Source organism: Cucurbita maxima, unplaced genomic scaffold (assembly GCF_002738345.1).
Source record: "Cucurbita maxima cultivar Rimu unplaced genomic scaffold, Cmax_1.0 Cma_Scf00002, whole genome shotgun sequence".
NCBI classification, from domain to species: domain Eukaryota; kingdom Viridiplantae; phylum Streptophyta; class Magnoliopsida; order Cucurbitales; family Cucurbitaceae; genus Cucurbita; species Cucurbita maxima.
The window spans coordinates 2,491,350-2,516,444 of record NW_019272018.1 but is presented as its reverse complement, the minus strand read 5'-3'; the positions used below and the strand labels follow the sequence as shown (position 1 = coordinate 2,516,444).

The window sequence follows — 25,095 nt, the reverse complement described above, 5'->3', positions numbered from 1 at the left end:
AGCATAGAATTGGTGTGATAAACATACTCAAACACTCGATCGAACGAACGAACGTGGTTGAGATTTCTTCGATCACATCAACATAATCAAACCTTAAACTAAACAAGCACTACACATATATATACAAATATCAAAATTATTATATGAACAAGTTTTGATTTCAATTTATGGTTGAGAGGGCCACAGGGGAATCCGCCAAGTGGGATCCGCATCTCTGACTCGAATTCAAAATGGAAGCGCGAAACGCCTCTCTTTCTCTCTCTCTCTCTCTGATTGCGTGATTTCTTCTTGGACTCACGCAACGAACACCCACATCCCAAGTTGTCTAAAGTTCCCTTTTCGATTTTTGAAATTTTGAATTTCAACTCCGTTCTAAATGCCCTTTTGATATCGATTTCTGTGTCCTCTTAAATCTCTTATTACTCTTCTTTGTTTTCTCAAATCAGGCTTGCATTCTTCGCGTTCTTTCGTTTTTGTTTTCGGAAATGACGGGAATCGAAGATCGGCGTGTAATCTCTTTCACCTCTGAAAAATTTGCGTGTTTATTGGGGTTTTCGCTGTTGCATTTTTGATTCGATTGCAAGAACTTGCAGATGAAGCAATAGAGGAGGAAGAAGAAGAAATCTGAAGACTCTACAAGGTTAGAAATCCCTTTTTCCTCCGTTTCTCTTTAGCTGTTAGCAATACTTAGGGTATCTGATGAATGCTGTCAAATTTTTAGCTCAAGACATTAGGAATATAGGGGCATTTCTTAAGTTTTGTTTGGCTTTTCTCTTTGCAGGTTAAGAATGATGTTGAAAACTGGCTAATTAGTAGTTTTCTTTTGAAGTCATTAGGAATATAGAGGCATTTTTTAAATTTTTTGAAGAAGGCGAAGATGATGAAGACACAAGGATATGTAAAAGGAAGAGCACCAACCAAGATGAACGCACAACAGTTGGTGTTTGAGTTGAAACAGAAGGTGGTTCTTGCACTAAACAAGCTTGCAGATCGAGACACTTACCAAATTGGGTATGATGAGCTTGAAAAAACAGCTGAATGCATTGCTCCTGATATGATTCCCCCTTTCTTGTCCTGTATATTGGACATAGATTCAGAACAGAAGAGCGCCGTTCGACAGGAATGTATTCGGCTAATGGGGACTCTGGCAAAATCCCATGAAGGTCTTATAAGGCCACACCTTCGTAGGATTGTTGGTAGCATTGTGAAGCGGCTTAAGGATTCAGATTCTGCTGTGAGGGATGCTTGTGGGGAGACGTGTGGAGTTTTAGCTTCGAAATTGATTAGTGTTGGAGATGAGAGTGATGAAGTTTTTGTTACTCTTGTAAAACCAATCTTTGAAGGCTTGGGAGAACAACATAAGCAAATGCAGACAGGTTCAGCATTTTGCTTGGCAAGGATTATTGACAACACTCAGGATCCACCGGTTTCGATTTTGCAGCGGATGTTGGCAAGAACTACAAAGCTACTTAAGAATCCACACTTCATGGGGAAGCCGGCTGTAATTGATTTGAACAGAAGTATCATACAGGTTATTCTTTTTTCACGTCTTGAGTTTCTTTAACATTACGTTTTTAAGACCTTGCTACATACTTCTTTTTTTGTCTGCACTTCTAACCAAAAATAGACGCATATAGGTTTTTATTTTATATCTTTTTGTGTACTCAAACTAGGTACATATTTGTAACGGCCCAAACCCACCACTAGTAGATATTGTCCTCTTTAGGCTTTTCCTTTTGGGCTTCCTCTCAAGGGTTTTATAACGTGTTTGCTGGAAAGAGGTTCCTACACCCTTATAAAGAATGTTTCGTTCCTTTCTCCAGTCGATGTGGGACCCCTAATCCACCCCTGTAGGGCCGAACGCCCTTGCTGACACACCACTCGTGTCCACCTCCCTTCGGGGCTCAGGTTCCTCGCTGGCACATCGCCGAGTGTCTGGCTCTGATACCATTTGTAACAGTCCAAGCCCACCGCTAGCTGACATTGTCCTCTTTGGGCTTTCCCTTTCGGGCTTCCCTTCAAGGTTTTTAAAACGTATCAGCTAGGGAGAAGTTTCTACATCCTTATAAAGAATGCTTCGTTCTCCTCCCCAACCGATGTGAGATCTCACAATATCTGATTTATTTTATTTGGTCAGTGATTGATAGCCAAAATATATTTGATTTCCAAGTATTGCATCATTTCTTTTCCCTGCTCTCGTGTCATATCCTAATGTGTCCTTCAGTCAAGCTTAGTCTTTGTTTTCACTTTAGATTTTAAACAGTTCAGAGAAAGGATTTAGCAACTTTCTGATGCTTATTGTTGCCTGCTAATGGGTTTTTACTTCAATATTCACTATGAATGTATTGTATACAACAAGAAACAAACCGTCATCACTTCAACATCTTAGTTATGGCAGTAGGGATAGAGAAAGTAAATGCCAGCCATCTATAGATTGGTCTTATGGTGCTTATATTATCAAGATTATTTCATTTGGGCAACTATTGTAAAGCTTTAGTGTCTTAAGAAAGTATTTAAAATATGGTTCCGTTTGTCTATGTATAACAGGCTGGGGGTGCTTCAAATCGAAATGTTCTCTCTGCTGCAATGCTTGGCATCCAAGAAGCTCTCAAGAATAGTGATTGGACAACTCGTAAAGCTGCTTCTGTTGCGTTAGGTGACATTGCTACAAGCTGTGGGTCCTTCCTGGGGTCTTTTAAGGCTTCCTGCATTCGGTCCCTTGAATCATGTCGATTTGATAAGGTAGGACCAATAGCATACATAAATATATTAGAAATATGAAACTGCATTGTGAGATCCCACATTGATTGGAGAGGGGAATGAAACATTCCTTATAAGGGTGTGGAAACCTCTCCCTAGCAGACGCGTTTTAAAACCATGAGGTTGACAACGATATGTAACGGGCCAAAGCGGACAATATATGCTAATAGTGGACTTGAGCTGTTACAAATGGTATCAGAGCCAGTCATCGGGTGGTGTGCCAGCGAGGATGCTGGGCTTCCAAGGGGGGTGGATTATGAGATCCCACATCGATTGGAGAGTGGAACGAAGCATTCCTTATAAGGATGTGGAAACCTCCCTAGCATACGCTTTTTTAAAACTGTGAAACTGACAACGATACGTAACGGGTCAAAACGAACAATATCTGCTATTTGTGGGCTCGGGCTGTTAATGCATCTATTGTTCCGCTTAATTTTGAAAATGAAGTTTTAAACTTATTTTGTATCCGATAGGTGAAACCAGTCAGGGATATTGTACTCCAGACCCTTCAATATTGGAATAACGTTCAAGGGCCTGATACTCCTGAACCTTCAGAAGCTGGATCATCAATCAAAGGTCTATTGGTCAATGCCTGATGCCAACATAACTGCTTAGACTATGTTTGTTTTAGTTTCTGCCCTGTTTCATGTTTTATATTCTTACCTTTTATTTACCTATCTTTCATTCTTTGCACAGAAAACCTTTGTGGGGGTGACTTCAGTGACGTTACTAGTTCTGTAGAACATGGCAAGAAGGATGCTGCAATTAGGAAAGTAGGTATGGGCTCTACCAGAGGGAGGATTCCACTAAACATGAGGAAAACTTGTCCAAGATATTTGGAGAACACTCAGCATTTTAAAGCAAATGATTGTCATATTGAAATAGCTGTTCCACAAAAGCACAATCAGTCATTATCAGGATTTTACACTGAAGAATCTGAAGGTAGTACAATTACAAAGACATTTCAAGGAGTGAGTACTGATGCTACAGACATGCAAGATATTGAATATGATTATGTCAGAATGGATGACAAACAAGAATGTTCCTCTGAAGACAGCAATATGCATAAATCAACAGACAGAAATAAGCGGTTTGTTGCTGAAGAGGCTACGAGCGAGGGGCAAATATACTCAACAAAGGTGAAGGATCGAAGAAGTCTCGATTCTGTGGTCACAGAGTCTAGTTGTCAGGTTGTACAAGAATGTGACTCGGAAATTGCAAATGATATGGTTTGCATCCGAAAACATCTCCTGGAAATCGAAAACAAGCAGTCAAACTTGATGGACTTATTCAAGGTAATACTTTTTGTGTATGGAATATCTTTTGTTCTTCTCAGACTGATCCACTGATTCTTCTCTGTGAAATTGATATCAGGAGTTCACTTCGGGCATAATGGATAGCTTGTCAGTCATACAATCAAGGGTGGTGGGTTTAGAACATGTTGTGTATGGATTATCTCAGGATCTTTTGAATGGGAATAGAGAATCTGAGCTTTCAAACTCAAAGTTCATGAAGCAGAACCAAAGCTTGAATTCTCCTAGGCTTTCTACAAGCACGCCTAGGCCATCAGTAGATATTGCAGGGAGACAGTCTTCGTTATTGTCACTTAAACATTCTAACATATGGGATGAAAATGTTGCTGTTAGGAGCCAATTGAGTAATGCATCAAAACGTGGAACTGATATTTGGAGAAAGACCAATTCAGTTAAGAATCCTCCTGAGAAGGATCTTCAAAATAGTAGCAGCAGCCGTCACTTGCGAAATGCTAATGCAGTGTTTTCTTCATCTCCCTGTGCTAGACAATTTACAGATGGAAAGAACAGCATTTTGAAACGTGTGTCCGGTTTCCTTCGACAAGGTGATGTCGATACAGCATACATCGAAGCCTTGCGTTCTGTTGATGAAGCTGTTCTGTTTGAACTTCTTGATCAAACAGGGCCTGTTCTTGAATGTTTGTCACCTAAAACTATCAGCAACATCCTTCGCGTTTTGGCATCATTTCTCCCAGAGCAAAAGTTTATACGCTGTGTAATACCTTGGTTGCAGCAGGTAAATTTCATATACACTCTTTCCAACCTTGTGATTTGGTTTTATCTATCTGATTCTATAACGGCTCAAGCCCACCACTAGCAAATATTGTCTTCTTTGTGTTTTCCCTTTCGAGCTTCCCTTCAAGGTTTTTAAAACGCGTTTTCTAGGGAGAGGTTTCCACACCCTTATCAAGAATGATTCGTTCTCCTATCCAACCGACATGGAATCTCATAGATTCTGAATGGATATCACATTCCTTTTCTTGCCCTTGCTAGTAACTTTACATGGTTTGTTTGTCATGTAACTGTAGGTAGTTGATTTGAGCACAATGCATGGAGCAAATTCTCTTGGTCTCTCAGCCAAAGAAAGACAAGAATTTGTTCTTGCCATCCAGGAGGCTTCAAAGAGTGAATTTTCTAATCCTGCAGAAACAAGACTTATGACTCAGCTAGCAACAAAATTGTGCTATATATGGGGTAAGTTTATTCACCATACACTTGATAAAATAACGGACTTCTATGCTTAATGCTTGGTTTGTAGCTGTGAAATTTTACTACGCCTGCAACTGCAACCAGTCTGCAAAAATTGTTTCTTGAAAAACATTCTGTGTGAATAGGGCAAGGCTCGTGATCGGAGGCGATAGACGTAGATCTCACTGGCAAGGTCTTGTTTCCAAAGATTCCCAGACTGGATTTCAGGTAAGGGAGATAGGAAGTTTGTACTTGTACTTGCAGTTATAGTCATTTGTAGCTTCCAGATTTTCTAAGGTTGTTCTTCTGCAAGTTGATTTTTAGGCTGTGGCTGTAGCTGAATTGGAATGCAATTTGTTCATTGGTCTCCAATCTTGATATAAGTTTGAAGTGCATATAGGTAATGAAGCCAGAAACTATACTTAGAACTTGGAACCGAACGCGAATTTTACTGAAAAAATGAAAAAGAAAAGAAAAGAAAATCAACATAATAGCCATTTCACGCGTCTCAAAATCGATCAAGATGAACTTCTCGTTCGAGCAATAAAATACATACACTACATCGATCTAAAGCTATCAAGAACTCGACCATGATTGGTCAACCACGATGTTGAACTCATGCAACAAATAAAGAGCATGTAAATCTAACTCAATAAGAAATAATTGGATAACACCTTCGTTGTCACAACAATCATACTATAAACGAAGAATAACAAAGCACACATCACATGTGGATGCAGCAATTCAATGATCAAGCCAATTGCAGTAGCTACAGAACCAATTGATAGATCATCCTGGAAGTGCAACAAATAAAGAATGGAGAGGGAGAAGAGCTCGCAAGGCATGTCGCAATGTCGGGGACACATGGAAAGGTCGCTAATCGAACTTTCTGGTCAGATCACAGCATGAAATTACGATTGATTAACATAAAGTACGGGGACAAGCCCCGCCATTTTACCATCCCTCCCTGGACGTTTCTTTTTCACCTGCAACAGTAACAACAGTACATTAGTTCTAGCTGCTAATACCATTATTGCATTCAGGTAAACAAGTTATCAACCAAAAATGAGTTCCATCTTCCCTTTAACTAAAGATAGAAAGCGAAATGTAAACATCATGAAACTGTCGAATAATATAAACGACTTTGATCCTTGGTTTCTACAGAGTGCATAAAAGCTGTAAAATTTCGCATCTCCTTTCATTATACTCACATAGAACCAGCCATCCACTTCGTACTCAATTTCAACCTCTTCACCAGCCGTTAAACTTAACTGCAAGACAAGAAACAACCAATAGTCAACGTAAATATTATAGCACCAAAGCTTAGTGCTACCTTCTCATGTTCTTCCATTGAGAAAAAACAGAAAAGCAAATGGAAACCACAATATGATATTAAAGAGCAAGTAACCTCATCATCACCACCAGCAGTGAAGTCATAGAGAGCGGATCCATGTTGTGGATTTCCAGACGAGGCACGGTCTTCTTGAGATCCAAAACTCTGAGCGTCACACCCTGCTAAGGGGTTCTCAAATGATTCGTACCGTTGCATATCACAAGGTGAATATGGAAGGGGATCTTCCCTGATCTGAGAAGCATGAAGATTCAATTAGAAGCAGAAACTACTCGACAAAACTTACGGAGATACAATGAACAAATATCAAACCGGAGAATTTAAACCCTCGTGTATTGTTGGATTACTAAACCTGCTTGCTCCTGATCTTTCCTGGAGATCATTAGTACGCGTCACAAATGAAAAAAATGAACAGCAGCAATGCAACAAGTTAAAATTTTAATATCATACCGAAGTTTGGATACCGCCATAGGAAGGTCGTGAACTAAACAATGAAGGATAGTTCATTCCACCAAAGTGAGAAGATATGGAAGTTTCAACTGAGCCTGTCGACTCAGGAGAGGACGTTCCAGACGACCGTGCATCATCTTCCTGAAATTCAAAGGAATACACAGTTGGAAATCACCAAAACATCTCAGTCCAGCACTCACCAAACTGCAAACTCTTCATGGAAAAGTAAATCATAGTACCTCTAGTTCCGAACTCTCTAAGAGAGTTTTTGCCCACATGTCATCATAACTAACCGATGGCCGAGAGACGATATTCTCTTCATCGACGTCAGGCGCATCGGTTCCAGCACCAGCAAGAAATTCATTAACCTAATGGCAAGTAAAGATGAGATAAATCAAAATGGAAAACAGAAGGTCAATTAGAACAGCTTAAATCCATCCTTTAAATGATATCAGTAGCACTCTAAAAGACATACTCTGCTCATTGCTGGTGCACTGCTTCCTAGCAGCCCATCGTCACCAAGATTGGCTGCCCAAGCATTCACTAGGTCGTCATCAAGAGCATCTGGCTCATTGGTTGCAGGTTTTGATTCATAAATAAGATCAGAAATGCCAGTAGCAACGGCTGGATCACTCAAACCAGTTGATGCACTTATATTGTGTTCTGTCCTATAGATGTCAATCAGCTTTGCACTGACAATTTAAAATCAAATAAAGTTATGAGTTGGATAATGGAAACACAAAAATGAAACAAAAGAATTACCTTATTGGCCCCAAAGGTAGGTACTTCGCTCTAGGAACATAGCAAAATAGTGAAACAAGATCCAACAATCTTTCATGGGTTTTATATAGCTTCTTAAGATCCTCATCCGTCCATTTTTTCTTAGTGTTGTCATGATAGCGAATATCTCTGTTCGTGCAGGAACGTTTCATCGGTGCCCAAGATAAAAATGAGAATAAAGAAAAATGGCAAAGAAAAGAAGGGAAGTGTTTGAGGTTATACTTTATCAAATCGTCTTGAGCTTGATACATTTCGTCGAGCACTTTAATCATTGGACTAATTAAAACTCCGAGGCCAGTACCACTGGCTCCTTGATCCTCACCATTGCTAAGATGCATCTCTGAAAATTGAGACTGTAGACCACCTTGGGCTAAAGAATGTAAGAAGTCATAAATCTGCAGCCTATATGGCTCACCGGACCTGATGGCCACTGTTGTAAGAGCTTGAGCAGCAATTAGACGAACCTGAATCATACAAAAAGGTCTAATAGTTTGAAAAATATTACTACTATGCTAAGAAATTAGGCTAGATAGGATGTAAATATTGTCCTCTTTGAGTTTTCCCTTTTAGGCTTCCCCTCAAGGTTTTAAAACGTGTTTTCTAGGGAGAGGTTTCCACGCGCTTATAAGGAATGTTTTGTTCTCCTCTCCAACCGTGTGGGATCTCACAATCCACCCCCTTGGGGGCTAGCGTCCTCGCTGACACTATAGTGTTTGGTTCTAATACTATTTCTAACAGCTCAGCCTCACCGCTAGCAAATATTATCCTCTTTGGATTATCCCTTCCGAGCTTCTCCTCGAGGTTCTAAAACACGTCTGCTAGGAAGAGGATTTCACACCTTTATAAGGAATGTTTTGTTCCTCTCTCCAACCAACGTGGGATCTCACAAATAAAATATCTATTCTAAGCTTAAAAAAAAACATTCAACTTATTTCCAACTTCCACCAATATAGTTGTGAAGTAATGTTTCAAGATGGACAAAATTAAGTCATATTTATCAAATTCTTCAACATCAAACAAACACTGATGAAAGACTTTGCTGGATAACCAATAGAGGGGAGCAATACCTCCCAGCTTCCACTGAAGGCACTCCTTTGAAGACGAGTCAACGCACCAGCAAGCGTAGGATTGCGAGAGCCAGCAGCAGCAACCATTTTATCTGCATCTAACATCATCAATGCTGTACCAGGCGGGGTTGCTGATTCCCAAGCATACTCAGATGCAGCATAATTTGCATTCTCTCCAAGAAACCACACCTGTTCGAGTTAATTTAAAATGATTTTCTTAATAAAAACCAAGTTCAATACAAAAAATAAATGATAATACTAAAAGAAGATGCATACAGCAGCTTGCACCAATCGCTGCAAAGCCAGTGCTGACTTAGGATCAGAAGCTGAAACACGGTCGACTGAAGTAATCGATGTCATAGAGCCAGGTTGTGGTGGAGGAAGATCTAGAACTAAGGTTACTGCTTCCAAAGCTGTGTGCTTCCAGTCAGAACCAGCTCCAATAAGGCACGTCTGTAAATGGAATAACAAAATGGCATGTCTGTAAGCAACGATCCTAGATAGTGATGGCAAACTGACAATTGACTAGAATTGCTGCTTCAATAGCTCCCTAATGAGCAGAATAAGCTTTGTCACAGGTTTGATAACACAAGAAAATCATTTATATATGTCTATCAATCCCCGAACGATCATTTTAATTACACAACACAAGATTCGAGTGATGGCGATGGCCTTGTTATCACTATTTCATTATATGATCTCATAAGATTCCAGCTCTTGATCTAGACTAATCCAGAAATGGTTTTAACTTTTAACTGAACCAAACCTGATCAAATGAGAAATTTGGATAAGTGAACTGAATAGTGACTTACTTTCCATAGTAGTTGCAAGACATCTGCATCAATTTTCCCGGGAACTTTAGTTGCAAAAACTCGAGCGATTTGAAGAAGAGTGACAGCCATATCGGGTGTTGCCTAGAAACAAACATTAGTGCATATGCATTACTAAGATAAACAGAATATTTTTTTCTATACGAAACATACCTTAAATCGAGCGTGCAAAGTAAGTAAAATATCATTTAACAATGCTGCTGGCCAGGCTGGGTCAGAAAGCTCTGATGCAATCATGGATTCAAGTTCATCAAATGAATCATGGGGACTTTGCATCCATATCAAGGCCTTCATTATCATGGCTCGAACATAGACACATTCACATGCTACTGTTGTTCGTACTACTTCCATTAACGAAGCCAGCAGACTAGCAATCGTATCTTTCTCTCCCCGTCCATTCGCCACTGAAGCAGATCTCCGTATATCTAAAAAAAGAGGATGAAATTAAAGCAACATCTACAACATGCAATTCCTCAAGTTAAACAATGTTCACCAAGCTGCTTTGTTTCATGAGACGTCAAAATTTTGCTACTTTTGGTGAACTGACAGATTTTTCATACTGCTTTCCAAAGGGGAAGCATAAATAATAATGGTTTTGATTAATTAAACAAGATGTAATATGAGTGAGAGTTGGGAACAGAGAGAAAATTACTTTCAGAATGTGAGTTTCCTTTAGCATCAGAATCCTGTTCAGCTCCCTCATAAAATGAATTAACAAAAGCTCCTTCATCCATATCCTGTAGGCCTAAGGAAAATGCAGCAGCCCGACTTCTTCCCATCTCTTGTACGACTCGTGCCGCTGTATGAAGAACAGGCCTTGAGAAACTACGAAACGAACTTTCTAACCTGCATCCAAAGAATGTTCCAATGCAAGTGAACTCAACCTTCTCATTAAAATCATTCAAATCATAATGCAAGTGAACTCAACCTTCTCATTACAAGTTTGATGAGAGGTTGAGGACGTCTTGTCTTCTGAGATTTATTTCTGAAAGCTCCCTTCGACGGCGCTTGTGGCAGCTTGAGAAACTCCCTTGTCAGACGATACCAACCAGCAGCTCGCTCTTCAGTCCTAAAATACCAAAAATAAGGGAACAACCATTTCGTGATGAAAATAATAGTGATAGTAATAACTAACCTATCCGAGTTGTCTGATTTTCCTAGTACACATAATATTGCCTCAAAACAGACTCTTTCACTGGGATCAAGAAGAAGCTGATAAAGCACCGAGTTGAACTGCGACTTAATATCTGGCCGCTCTATACAAATCAATGTCACAAAAAATCATCATGATATACAAAAAAGTTAAAACTGTAAGGTACATACACAGTGATTTTAATTTTTACCATCCAATGCTCGAGCTCTCGATACTGAATGACACAACCGTGCTAGCGAAACTCTGGCAAGAACATCATGCAAATGGAGAACATCCAGTAATGCTCCTAAATGTAAAGGTAGCTAAAAAAATTGATGAATACTTCCTGACAATGTTAAGTAATCAACCCAATAAAGCTGCAGAAATTGGGTCAAAAGATCAAACATATTAATTTTTGCACACATTCTTAAATTTGGTTCTTTTTATGGTTCTATATTTGTGTAAATGTAAACATCCTTAATCAGAATAAATAAGAAGAATAAGTGGGTGGCTATGATATAAACGCATACCTCCATGTTGTACAAGTTTTCCTGAAAAAAGGCATAGGGTAAATCATTAGATGCACAAACTAGAAATTAACCGAACTTTAGTTAATTTTTAGATAAAACGTGACGACACTCTGAAAGAAATTTTACAAGTCGTAAACAGAAAATAACCTAGTGACATTGCAACTGCATAAGGATCTCTTGCAGCTAGCTCCGAAAGCATTTCCAATGCATGTCTCACAGCAATTGGATCAGTAAATGACACTCTGCAGTTAACACAGAAAAACCTTGATATTACAACAAAAAGATTAGTACAAGTTGATCAAAACATCAAGCACTATACAGAACATGAGCGGACAATCAAAGTAGCTAGGAGAAAATTTTTGGACCAAGTCCTTATTGATAATGAGGCAATTGAGGACTATCAGAATTGTAAGCAAGGGGGCTGTTTTTTATATTGATTTTGAGAAGACTTACAATCATGTTGGTTGGGAGTTTCTGGATAAAGTTTTGGGCAAGATGGGTTAGCTACAAACGGAGATCCTCAATGTGGTGTTGTATTAGGACGATCCGATATTCCATTCTTGTTAATGGCAGACCAAGGGGGAAGGTAAAGGAACTTAAGGGTTTGTCATGAGGCTTTCTTGGCCTAAATCCCTTAATTTAAATGGAAGATAAAAGCAAAAGCTAGCTAGGTTCATATTAATTTGTTTGTATCATATAAACAAGTAAAGTAAATGGGAAGTTGGAAGTTGTTTAGGCATTCAGAGAATGAGGTCCATACCCCTGTACGGCACGATGCAGAAATACAGGATTTCCAGGATCAAGGGGAAGTCTTCTCAATGCACTAAGCGCCGCTTGTTGCAAATTGCTCCTCATCACATACTACTGAATTGCAAGCGAGGTAAGCAAATAAGTAACGTCATGTACATGACACATACAATTGTGACAACATTTTTAATAGCTCAAGCCCACCGCTAGCTGATATTGTCCTTTTTGAGCTTTCCCTTTCAGGGTTTCCCTCAAAGTTTTTCAAACGCGTCTGCTAGGAAGAGATTTCCACACCCTTATAAAGAATGCTTCGTTCTCCTCCCCAACCGATATGGGATCTCACACATGTAAAGCAGTTAAATGATGAATTTGCATGAACATAAAACACCATCATATGAAGACACGACTAACAAGTGTCAGAAATTACCTCCTTATCTCCACCTTTAATCCCAAGTACCCCTTTCTTGCGTTTGTAAGGAGCATCGGCGACCTGGAAACCGAATACAAAAAGAAACATATTTGGAGTGTTTCTACTAGAATCTTAAAAAAAAAAAAAAACACAAATATTATTTATGTCGAAAGAAAATATCACAAGGGGAAAGCATTTTGGAATGCACATGAACACAGTCAAAAAGAAAAGATAAACAAATTGCAAAATCTCAAGGTGCTAAAGTGGATTATCCTATAAGCTGTTCCAGTATTTTGTTAAGTCACTATGAACAGCACCCAAAATTTGATAGCAAATTCCAACTACAACGAACAGTTATAAGGGTCTTAAATCTTTAGTATTTTACCCTGAAACTTATCCCACATAAATTTTTCAATCATCAACCCGCACCATTTTTGGTACAGGAACTACTCGAATAATGCACATGATAGATTTCAAATACTATGCATATAGCCAGAAAAAACAAACCTTATCAAGGATTGAAAAAACAATTTCATATAGTTGGGACAAAATCTCAGAGCTGCTTGAAGGAGCATAGGTTAAAGCCTTTAGTGCTTGTAGTCTTCTAGCATGAACTTCAAGAGAAATATAGTGTCAAAGGAGGATGCAAACATTTTATTACAGGAATCTCTTTCAACTCGATGAACAATATGATAATTCATTCAAATTCAATAAAAGGAAACCGGCTTACATTCAACATCAGGATTAGAGGCCTCAGTTACAAGCTGATTAACTATTCCGGGTACAACATCAGCTCGAGTCACCCCCCCGACTGCATCAATATCAGCTAAAGCATCCCAGTTAGGTGTTGGAATCCCACCACCTGTACTTACACCTTGTGCACTAGTATCTGATAAAATTCTGGCTAAATAATAGTATACGTAACGGAGCACACTCCTATCTTCACACTGCTGATTTAACTGTCAAATATAGGAAAAACATAATTCTTTGTTCTTTATTTTTTTTCTTTATTCCTTCAGAAGAAATACATTTCATAGGTAATAAAATGACAAAAATATGGGGGAATGAAAGCATCCATATGAAACACAATCATCCTCCACTCCAATTGGTTTTATCAACTAGAATTTCTATGCCTCATCTCCTTGTTTCTCGTTTAGCCCCTCTAGCTTTTTGTTCTTTCATCCAAGACTTAAAAACCATCTTCCAAAAAAAATATCACTAAACTATCTCCAATTACACACAGACAATTTTAAGATCCAAACTGTAATAGCCCAAGCCCACCGCTAGCAGTTATTGTCATCTTTGGGCTTTCCTTTCGAGCTTCCCCTCAAGGTTTTTAAAACGCATTTGCTAGGAAGAGGTTTCCACGCCCTTATAAAAGGTGTTTCGTTCTCCTCCCCAACCGAGATGGGATCTCATAATCCACCCCCCTTCGAAGGTCAGCGTCCTCGCTAGCACATCGCCCAGTGTTTGGCTCTGATACCATTTGTAACGGCCCAAGCCCACCACTAGCAGATATTGTCCTCTTTGGGCCTTCCCTTTCGGACTTCCCCTCAAGGTTTTTAAAACGCATCTGCTAGGGAGAGGTTTCCACACCCTTATAAAGGGTGTTTTGTTCTCCTCCACAACTGAGGTGGAATCTCACAATCCACCCCCCTCTGGAGCCATCCTCACTGGCACACTGCTTGGTGCTTGGCTCTGATACCCTTTGTAACGGCCCAAGCCCATGCTAGCAGATATTGTCCACTTTGGGATTTTCCTTTCGGGCTTCCCTCAAGGTTTTTAAAACACGTCTGCGAGGGAGAGGTTTCCACACCCTTATAAAGGGTGTTTTGTCCTCCTCCCTAACCGATGTGGGATCTCACACAAACAATTGGTAATTGATAATGGGTACAATAAAAGAGAACTATTTGGGATTCCATAAAGTTTCTTCACGGAAGAATGAACTAGACCAGTACGAACACAATTTATCTTATCAATAGCCATATTCTAGACAATTTTGAAGTCATAAAGATTACTTGATTGCTAACAAGAAATGAAATATTATCATACCATGAGCAGAGAAGGTGCCAACGAAGGATCAACTGAATTGTAGACGGCAAGTTTTGGGAATACATGATGAACTAACTGCTTCTGGGAGCTTTTCTGTAAAATTCACAGAAACATAACAACGTTTAACATGTTTTACCTCCAAATCATCACAATAATAAGAATCATCCCATACTGTTCACCTGATCCGAAGTAGCAGCGAGTTCATGGATACTCCTAGCTAATTGGGCATAAGAAACAGGCTGCAGTGCAAGTCAAATTGAACAAAACAAAATCAATTCAAAAAAAGATGTGAAACATGTAGGAGGAGGGCACCTTCTTCTTGCTCAGCCTCTGCGGCATCATGTTGGTCCTCACAGGATTCAAAGCGGCTTTAGCAGCAGAAATTGTGTCATTCTGGATCTGCATCAGTGCCGCCCTCTTAGACCTCTTCTCCCCCGCCGGCCTCCCCAGTGTAGAGGGCAGAGCACTTGAGGCGGAAATTGAAGATGAACTAATCGTTGATGGCGCGGCCAATGCAGCGTTTGTGGAGGACGATCCCGACGACGCTTTTGATGGATCGGCGGTAATCAGATCCATTAGCGTCGTCCCCGACGAATCCTGACAAAACCCCCAAAAATGAATGTTTATGAAGGAAATGTCGAAAATAAATTGTTCAAGAAGAGAAGGTCTGGAAAATTACCGCCATGATTGTTCGATTGATCCCTTCGACTCTGCTTGATTGCAATGCTCTCTGTTTGTCCTCCGCTCAACTTTTCTGTTCTGTTGGTTCGCAATTCGATTCACCAATGCTTCTAATTTCTTTTTCTGTTTTCAAAATCGTCTAAAACCTCATGAATCTATCTCATTCCGATCAGAAGAACTTCCATCGCAGGAAAAAGAAAAAAAAAAACAGGGTGTTCGCCTAAGAAATGGCAAATGTGCAGAACTGTTCGACCTCAAATCTATTCCAAATAGATATGCATGGTTCTTTATTTCGAGCCCCATGCAAACATCTAAATTTTCTATTTTTAGATATTTTTTTTAAAAAAATTTGTTTTTATGATATTATGCATGAATTTTCATGATATTATGTATGATTAGATACATCATGGTAAATTTCATCTTAAAAAATCTGAAAAAAATATTTAGTATGCTACTAAAATTTCCATTTTTTTTTTTTATAAATTTAATTTCAAATATTAAAAAAAATTATAATTTAACCGTTGTAGTTATAAAATTAAAGATGTTCCTATGACTAGAGAGAGTCAATTTCTAATGAATCAAGATAACCGTGAGAGCATTATCTGTTCTTCTACCGTGAGAAAGGCTGATAATAGTCATTATTTATTCTTCTATCGTGAGAGCATTATATGTTCTTCTACTGTGAGAAGGGTTGATAATAGTCATTATTTGTTCTTGTACCGTGAGAACATTATATGTTCTTCTACCGTGAGAGCATTATATGTTCTTCTACTGTGAGAATGGTTGATAATAGTCATTATTTGTTCTTGTACCGTGAGAACATTATCTGTTCTTTTACTGTGAGAGTGACTGATTGAGATTTTTGAGCAACTCACAACCTCGTACTCATTGAAATCGACCTCGTTGACCTCTTATCAATTGATTCTAAGAGATCATAAGCGAATTGCACGTGAGAGCATTATCTGTTCTTCTACCATGAGGGGCTGATTGGAATTTTTGAACAACTCACGACTTCGTACTCATTGACCCCGACTTCGTGCTTGTTGACCTCTTGCCAATTGATTCTGAAAGATCAAAAACGAATTGCACAAACACTTCTAATTCCACAAATTGAGCCAAGCTTTAATTATCCAAATTATTTTTTATACTTAAAATTTTTAGTTGAGTTAAAACTACTAAATTTACTTTTGTCGTCGAACTTCCACGAGGCCCTAAAATGAAAATGACATGGCATGGTTAGACAACTTTGGAAATTTTAAGATTTCTCGATGGCCGAGGTGGATTCGTAAAACCAATGTCTCAAACTATACGTGAAAACCCACGATTTCTCGATGGCAAAATCGAATTCACAATAACAGAAAACTGCCCCAGAATTGCAATGCACAACATCGTTGGAACAACTCGTTACCAGGCATCTATACTATGGAAGCTCTTAGGTTCATTCTGTTTGAATGTTCATCTGTTCATCTCTTGTTGTGCAGGGAAGGGCCCAGGAAATGATATCTGTTCAACTTTTGGTTGAACAGAATCACACATATCAATACAATCGGAGTTTTTGTGAGTATAATACAAGAAAAAATGATAGATCATGACATATCCAGAAGAACAGAATGATCATATGTTAATATAATGAAAACCTGGCATGAAGGCTCCCTCCTCCATGGATTTCCTGTATATCAGATATCCCATCTTGAAGCAACGACGTGCTCGGGTGTCACAGGAGAATTCGACTCGCTTCATCGAATCTGTTCACAAGCAGAGTAAAAGGGTACGCACAAAGAGAAAAGAAGATGACTTAAACAAGAGAGCAGTTTTGTTGTACATTTAACAGCAAATTACAATTCTGAGTATTCGCATTAAACCTATCTCCCTAGCTCCTTCATAAGTTCCTTATGGTCTAGACTCTAAGAGACATCTAGAATAACATATCAGACATTAAAAAAGAAAAAGAAAGCAACACAAAGAAAGGAGAAAAACACATAGCTCAGAGGTTAAATAAATCCTCTCCTCTGTTTGTAAGATTCACAGCAGCTGGCCCTGAACTTACTAAAGAAGCCACCCCATAAGAAAATATCAAATAAAACATGTCAACTCCCTAAGACAATGAAATTTTTTTGGAATTCCTTTATTAATCTGCTTCACCAAATGGGTAGCTATCATAAATACCCAGCAACTGGACTGTTGATACGATACGCAACGCGAACATGTTCTGCACACTTCCTACATAAAATCCCACTCAGCTAAACCCATTCCCTTTAGCAGAATCCTTCCACACGAGAAATGCGATCGACACCTTTCAAGGGTAAGGGAAAGTTTCAATGTAAATTAAGCAATATTTTATCAGAAAAGCTTCTGGACAAGCGCAAGTCAATTTTCCTCCAGCTGCTTTGGGCAATTGAACATGAAAAAATGGTAAAAAAAAAGCGTCAGATATCATCTTCACTGCTATGGATTTCTAAAATACTGCCTCAGATGTTATCAGCTATTGGAGAACAGAAAATCAGTCACAAAGGGTGTCTCAAGATGCCAAATACCTATCAAACTCGTTCATCTAAATGCTTGAAGGAATCAAAGGAGAGTCCAATCTTACGGCAAGATACTCAATTCTGCTAAAACCATATCCATTTTCAGATGTTGGACTTTCTTAATACTTAGTCTCTCCGCTTCAAGACTCGAACAAGTCTCAGACTTACTTTGCCGGATCATCATCAAGCGAAACTGAAGCATCTATTCTAGACGTTGCACTCTTTTCAATTTCTGGTTTTTCTTTCTCGTTATCATCAAGTTGAAGGGCTTGAGCAAACTGGTCAGAAATAGGGCTAATGGAACCATCCCCAAGTGAATTTAGAGAATTAGCAGTTGCAAATAGCTGCTGTCTTGTTTTCCTTTCTTTCAAAATCCTCTCCCGTTCATCATAGAAATCAAAATCATCTATAATAGATGTTCGTGGATCATGGTCCTTGAAAATTTTCAACATCTCAATACCTTGTTTCAGCGGCACCTGTCAATTTATGGCATTGAGAAATAACATCAAGAAGCATAAAGAAAGGACTAACAACAGTTACATGCATGTATGCGAAAATGCAAAGTGCTCATTGACCAGGTACCCTAAGCACAAATAGGAATTGAGAGTAATAGGCAATATAAATAAAGTTCTGTTCTACAGCAGTTCCCACATCAAAGTTAGATGGCAGATTAATAACTTTTTTTCCATGGTCAAAAAATTGTCCCTATAACTTTAGTATCTATTTGGTCTCTATACTTTCAAAACTATTTAGTCCTTGTAGTTCAAAGAACACCCACTTTTATTCCCTTTGACTGGTTGATTGTCCCCGCTTGATCTTCCTTCTCCCCCATCACTCATTTTTTCTTTTTTGACAAGGGTACAGATAGGGTGGGGAATTTGAGTGGGTCGGTCAACAAAAATATGCATACTATACAATACACCTTAGGAAAAACTTTAGTTGCAGGGCAAGTAATACATTTAAAAAGAAGGAAGAAGAAAGACATGATCCTCCGTGACATGAGTTTTAAAGCTTCTTGCCACATGTTACTTGGTTATAATTTAACATAGTAATCGCCTAGTAAAGGGTTCTACCTAACAACGAACAACTGTGTACACCGTTGCTACATGCACATAGATGAGGATGCAATTATTAAAGAATATTGATATCAAATCATACCTCCTGAGAATCTCTGCTGTGTGTAACTGGTTTATTGTCATTATTTTGAAGTAAAACATGCCGAAATCTAATATTAGGAACATCTTTGATGATATGCCACTTAACGGGAAATTGTCCACTCCACCTATCCTGCTGCCAGTAATCTGCATTTTTCTCAAAGTCAACAGGTCCAACCATTTCAGCTACACCACAAAATTGACCACTAGCATTAACCTGCAAGATAAACATGACCGACTTGCTCTTACAACATAATCCACTGAACTGTGGTCCAAAAAAAAAATAATGAATGATTGAAAGTATGCAACAAGAAGCAAGAAGATAGAACCCACAAATCTGTGGATGGAGATTCAATTCCACCAATACGCACAACATTGATGTTAAAGAAGATACCTAGTCTAGCTACACGATTTTAAAAGATGATATCACTTGAAGAATAAATTGAATATTATGAATAATTTACCACCCCGACGCACAAACTAAAGTCCTGCTCACTATGGCAAAATCTTGATAGCTTGAAGAAAAACCATTTAATTCTTTTTTGTTTAATTTTTTGTTATCATAATTATGCCAGGAAAAGATAAGTTGGGTTTAATGGTCACATAAATTGACGCTTGAATCCTACAGCCATTACCAGCAGACAGCCCTAAGCCCCATAAAAAGTTGATGGTAGTGTAGTAAGATAAAACAAACTCCAAAGGAGCCTACAGCCACTACTACGCCTTTTGTTTTCCTCCTGAAACCTCCTTGACTACCTCTCATAATAACAACTATGACGGAGGCAGGGGAAGCACTTATCTCTCCCCACTCTACGCACGAACAAGATTTCCAAATGAAAAAAAAAGGAAGTTAATTAAGAACAGTCTTCAGAGCTTACGGAGAAAAAGAGGAGAACTGGACAATTTCCTTGCATCTCTTTTGCCTCCCGGTAAGCAGCATCCAGTTTCTTGTTACCATGTGGAGTACTGGCCCAAATGTTGTACTTGATACTTCTATGAACATTATCTTCGCTAAATGACTTAATAATGAAAAACTTAGCAGTCTCGTAATCTGTAGCAAAATCTGGCCGATTGTAGGAATCAGGACTAACTGATAAAGTCAATAAATCGTTTTTTATTGTACCAGATACAATACTTTGGTCGCCTTTACCCTTGGCCTTCAAAGCTCTTGGTCCTCGATTACGGTCACTAAAGATGCCATGCGGATCATTAAAAAGTGAAATTGAGTCTCTATCTCTGTCTCTTACTCTGTCCTTCTCAAAGGTAAGTCGGCTTCGGTCATTTACAACTGGATAAGAAATGGATGCACCACCGAAGTTAGAGCCCTGATAAGAACTGCTTAATGGGTACCGAGCATCATAAGCACTTGACACCAATCCAAATCCATGCATAGGTCTCTGTTGTAGAGAAGCCTAGAAAGAAAACAAGTTAATAGCGAGATAAAAGTATAAAACTCTACAATTTGAACCAAATAATAGCATTGCCAATAGAAGGACAAGAATGTACAAGTATAACATGAATAAAGGGTTTTCACAGTAGATACAAAAGGCCATAGTTTTTAAAATTATATAGTGCACATATACCATCACTCAAATGCAGAAATGATGGTGTGATGGGTGGTCGTGGAATCAAAGAAAAAAAGATTGCTAACTTATTAGCTCATGCTCACTAACTAAATCATAAATTCAAGAAGTGAATTTTATCGTAACAAAAACAGAAACTAGGCAACTAATTCCAGTTTTAAAAGGTTTTCTAAGTCGTACGCCATCAGGCTAGCCACAAGCTTTTAACTTATTGTCTTGGTGTAATACTGATTAAACACACAAATTTTAGCAATTTAGCCCTTTGAAGACATTAATTTCTCTCATTGCACTCAGCAATCATTATGCTTAAACACATGGTTTTGCATTTTTATAGTTTTATTCTATGTTTCTTATTTTATTTAAATTGAGGCTTATAACTAATCCAGTATTTATTACCCTCCCTCTTTTCTTTAAGTATATTCATGTATCATTGACAAACTAAAAAAATAAATCAACAAAAATTACACAAATCTCCGTTTCCTCTTTTCTTTATGTACATTCATGTATCTTTTACAATTATGTAAGCCTGACTTTACAAGCATTCTCTCATCCCAAATTATCAACAACCAAGAACAAGGGAAAATACCTAAAAGGGAAAAAATGACGACCCATTATGTTGTATTTAGGAGCTGTAAACTTCTTATTCAAGTAAAAAAATTATTTTGAAATGTATCCTATTATATTCCAACCAAATGATGAGAAGAACCATCAGTCATTTCCTTAAATTTATTTTCTAAAATACAAATTTATAAATTTTTTAAAAACTAAAAAGGCCCAATATCAGAGAGGATAGAAGAACGAGCACTGAATCAGCCAATTAACCCTGCTTGACTTATATCTCCATGCCCATAACAAAATACCCCATTGGATTTTCAAAAGCAAAGGCATAAATCTTTTCTAAACAAGTGTTAATTATTTAGTGTATACATAAAATTATGGCACATACCACATGCATAAATAATAATTTTCCATTAACAAGAATTATCATGAAGTAAATGTATAGCAGCTAACAGATCCCTAGCTTATCAACCTATATAAAATTCACTTTAAGAGACTTATCCAAAATATTATCAAAAGTATGTGATAAAATGTAAAATACCACCTTACATTTCAAACCCTTACAAAATGCGCCGATTTATTTACTTAACCTTACAACATTTGAAGTCGATATATTTGTAAAATATTTGCATCTTAACCAAGTGCCATTGAAAACTTGAATTTACCAAATCAATGTATATGAGTACATGCTTTGCTCCCTTGCTTATATGAACCTTAACAAATCCATAAAAACTCACTCCTCAAGCTTAGAATATGTGAAATCAAGAAACTAGTTCCACTGGCACAACAATTGCTAGTTTCTCCCTCATTTCTTCTCTTTCTTGAACGAGAATGAGCACTTTCAGTAATCAAGCTTAAGCAAATTAGATTAAATCAAATAGATTTGATATCATTAATAAGTATCTTAGTTACTCACACTCTATATAATTTTAGTGCGCAAACAAAATTATTTAGTCCTACATAGTAAGTTATTTTGTATTTAATTAAGAGTAGAGTTCAGTAAGGTTTGAGTTATTGGAAGTTTAATCCCAAAATATGTAGTATAAGGTTTCATCAAGAAGTAACCACACATTACAAAAGCAAGAGAAGAACAAGAAAGAAGAGAATTTGAAGAAAACCAATGTTGTTCCCAGCGTAGTACAAGTCACAAACTATTTTACTATAAAGAAATAATTTGATATTTCTTCCTCGAATGTCTTTTTAAAGAAATAATTTGATGTATCTTATCAATAAAATATTATGATGACAATAAGATTTTATGGGGATAAAATGTGACATGAAATATCTCATGCTGGCTAATAGAAGCAATATCAAATAGGGATTTAAGGTTGTAGAAGCATCTAATAGCCTTTCCTAACTATAACAATATTATGCTAAGTCAACAAACAAACCTGTCCAACATTCTGATCATTGGAGCCAAACATTCCCATTGGTTGTGGATAAGCTGCTGGAGATGATAAAGAGCCTGAACCAAGATTTCCCCCACCATAGGACCCAAAATTTAGCAAAAAACCTGTTCCAGGCCCATAGAGCATGTTCTCAAATGCACTACTCTCAGGTGATATCATCTCTGTTGGAGAAACTGGAACTGCTGAAGATCCATGAGGTAAACCAGGTGCAGCTTGTTGTGGGTAGTATGATGGGGAAAATGGAACTTGTTGAGGAGAATACAGTTGCCCATCTAACATAACAGAAGGCATAGGAGTAGCAACAGGTGAATATTGTCCATATGCCATATCTGGATTGAAGCCATAACCAGAATGAAAGACAATAGATGGACTATCATTGTACATGACCTGATCCATGGACAAATCAAAGGGTGAATTTGTTATATGTAATTGATTTATAGATGGATATTTTCAAAAGATGAACAGTATATTTTCAGAAGTAGACTCACCGGCGATACAACAGGAAAACTATCAGCATTTACATATTGTGAATACGCATCCCAAGCACCAGTACTACTTCCACCATATCCTGAAGACAGCACAAAGCCATGACATGTTAGAAGATTATTTTCGCAGTTATAGGAGTCAAAAATAGGTAACAATTTGTGAAAACTAATATTTACAAAAATGTCCCACATGTGTCAATTAGAGTTGTCTTCAACTCAAATGGTAATCCCCTATGATGGACAAAAGCAAAATATTCCTTTTTAACAAGAAACAAAACTTTTCATTGATAAAATGAAAAGAGACTCAGGTTCAAAACACACAAGCTCCACAAGGGCTACAAAATACATAATGTATGGAATGGGGCACCATACCCCAATTATAAAAATATATTTAGAAAAGAAAAATAAAATAAAAGGCAAAGATTTCTTGTAGGAAGGCCCATAGATGGACAGAGGGTTGCACCTTGTAAAGCGGAAGGTTTCTCTATTCCTTAGGAGGTTGGTGACATGGACAAGGATAACAAGTATCATAAGAGGAAGGAATGAATACTTGCTTGCTAAGGCAAGGATTACGGTTGAAAATGCTTAAAATTCAATTCTAAGTGGAGTCATGAAGGGGTAATATCCTATGACTATCACATTCCTAGGAAAATACATGATTTAAAGAACAAAGGAGAATTTCTGGGGATATTCCCTCAAGTACATATTATATCAATACTGGAAGGCAACTGTGCTATTCCTCCTGGTTCTTGTCTAGTAAAGAATAGGTGCTTTTATGGTCTCATTTCCTAGGACGATTGAATACCCATAACAAATTCCTAGCAATATATCCTAGTAGTGCAATTGTAAGCTAGTTAGTTCCTTGGTGCAAGCTGGGAGCAAGAGGAGGAGATTATCAATTTCTGCCATATCTTCTTTGAGATTAAGTAAAAGTTTGTTCAAACATTGATGACTTAACAATGTTCATCCCTAGATGACTACACCCCGTATACTGATCCATATTCTTTCCTGAACACACCCTTGAGAAGGAGGGATGGAGGGAGGGAAAAAAAAAATAGTATTTTTATTTAATTAATGCCCATCCAAGAAGATTCATTTAACTTCTCTGGCTTTCTCCTTTGGGGTCTGTAGCCCACTGTACGCTTCATCGTCTTTGTGAAATTTTCATTTTTTGTCCCCATACAAAAGAGCAATGAAGAATACAAGCTGTCCCAATCCTAAATAGATAATAGCAGTGAGGAGTTTGGAAGACTAACCACCATATTGCATATTTGGTTCGTGCGAAGAAGCATAAACATTCACTGGATGAACATTGCCAATACTTGTTCCTGAATCCATAAATACTTTCTGCTCTATGGCATCTCTCGACGGTCCAATAACGGATGAATTTGGAGGACTTGCTGAAGCAATCCTTCCACCTTTAGGTGAGAGTTGCTGATAATGAATCAGGAAAAAAATGCCAGAGGTAAACATCAGTAGTCAAAACCTATAAACATGTAAATCAACTACAAGGGAAAATAGAGAAGGGTTGAGTGACATTACTGGCTCTATCAGGTTATCTGACCTAAGAGATCTTTCTCCTGCATAAAAATTGATTGTTCAGTGCCCCTATAGAGGACAGAAGTACTTAGAAAACGTCTATTTGTTCTAAAAATTAAAACCCAGAAGAAGAAAGGGAATAATTAGTACTTTGGCCTACTGAATCTTGTCAAGTACTAATCAAGACACTTTTTCAGTCTATGTAGATCTTAGACAGATCCATCATGATTGACTAAGAACACACCACAAAGGGCAGTTCATTACATGGTCAACAGAACCACTGTGAAGTGTCAACTCAAAGATTGAGAAAAAAAAAAAATACGGGGAAAAAAAACAAAACAGCAATGATTTTTAGCTCTCTGTCGGTGCGTTTCATGGCAGAGAGAACATCCATAGTACAGCAAACAAAAACCCTAGACTACATAAACAGGTAAACCATAAGATTTCTAACTACAAAGCGACCCAAGCACCGTACATTCCCAATTCACAAACCCAAAAAAAAAAAAAAAAAAAAAAAAAAAAAAAAAAAAAAAAAAAAAAAAAAAAAAAAAA

General features: G+C 37.9%; 3 protein-coding genes across 10 annotated transcripts in view; 1 reads left to right on the top strand and 2 right to left on the bottom strand.

Annotated features, from left to right (window-relative positions):
• The first annotated feature begins 139 nt into the window (after positions 1-139).
• LOC111495452 (TORTIFOLIA1-like protein 2) lies at positions 140-5,658 on the top strand. 3 transcript variants are annotated; one of them, XR_002720304.1, is made up of 9 exons: positions 140-640; positions 782-1,531; positions 2,548-2,742; positions 3,234-3,336; positions 3,457-4,055; positions 4,135-4,809; positions 5,102-5,267; positions 5,408-5,489; positions 5,586-5,653. XR_002720304.1 is itself a non-coding variant. In XM_023145521.1 (8 exons), exons 2-8 carry the CDS (start codon positions 878-880, stop codon positions 5,419-5,421), a joined length of 2,406 nt encoding a protein of 801 aa, XP_023001289.1. In that variant the 5' UTR covers positions 140-640; positions 830-877; the 3' UTR covers positions 5,422-5,658. The 3 variants fall into 3 exon arrangements, 2 of the variants coding, with proteins under 2 accessions (XP_023001289.1, XP_023001279.1); XM_023145521.1 differs by having other exon boundaries at positions 830-1,531; positions 5,408-5,658; XM_023145511.1 differs by having other exon boundaries at positions 5,408-5,658.
• Positions 5,659-5,889: 231 nt separating this feature from the next.
• Positions 5,890-15,569, bottom strand: LOC111495436. Of its 3 annotated transcripts, XM_023145482.1 has the most exons (27): positions 15,289-15,568; positions 14,922-15,206; positions 14,789-14,848; positions 14,610-14,702; positions 13,288-13,516; positions 13,065-13,171; positions 12,576-12,638; positions 12,162-12,262; positions 11,549-11,643; positions 11,402-11,422; positions 11,083-11,178; positions 10,875-10,995; positions 10,668-10,808; positions 10,392-10,585; positions 9,893-10,164; positions 9,722-9,823; positions 9,186-9,362; positions 8,910-9,098; positions 8,065-8,306; positions 7,825-7,971; positions 7,538-7,754; positions 7,302-7,430; positions 7,063-7,203; positions 6,925-6,984; positions 6,670-6,846; positions 6,473-6,532; positions 5,890-6,247 (listed from the first exon to the last, which is right to left on the bottom strand). In XM_023145482.1, the coding sequence occupies exons 1-27, from the start codon at positions 15,292-15,294 to the stop codon at positions 6,173-6,175; spliced, it is 3,600 nt and encodes a 1,199-aa protein (XP_023001250.1). In that variant the 5' UTR covers positions 15,295-15,568; the 3' UTR covers positions 5,890-6,172. The 3 variants fall into 3 exon arrangements, with proteins under 3 accessions (XP_023001250.1, XP_023001257.1, XP_023001266.1); XM_023145489.1 differs by lacking the exon at positions 6,925-6,984; XM_023145498.1 differs by lacking the exons at positions 5,890-6,247; positions 6,473-6,532 and having other exon boundaries at positions 6,760-6,846; positions 6,925-6,979; positions 15,289-15,569.
• Positions 15,570-16,778: 1,209 nt separating this feature from the next.
• The window catches only part of LOC111498076, a 9,028-nt gene continuing 711 nt past the window's right edge, over positions 16,779-25,095 (bottom strand). The window contains exons 2-9 of one of the 4 annotated variants that reach the window (XR_002720716.1): positions 24,547-24,584; positions 24,261-24,438; positions 23,008-23,087; positions 22,502-22,906; positions 19,848-20,381; positions 18,974-19,186; positions 17,825-18,291; positions 16,779-17,035 (exon numbers count right to left, since the gene is read on the bottom strand). Coding sequence is in view for 2 of the 4 variants with exons in the window: in XM_023149136.1 (XP_023004904.1) it covers positions 17,980-18,291; positions 18,974-19,186; positions 19,848-20,381; positions 22,502-22,906; positions 23,008-23,087; positions 24,261-24,438; positions 24,547-24,584 (1,760 nt within the window). In the remaining 2 variants the exon portion in view is untranslated. Of the gene's footprint in view, positions 17,036-17,072; positions 18,292-18,973; positions 19,187-19,847; positions 20,382-22,501; positions 22,907-23,007; positions 23,088-24,260; positions 24,439-24,546; positions 24,613-25,095 lie in introns of those variants that run through there. The other 3 variants (XR_002720715.1, XM_023149154.1, XM_023149136.1) reach the window with 3 other exon arrangements.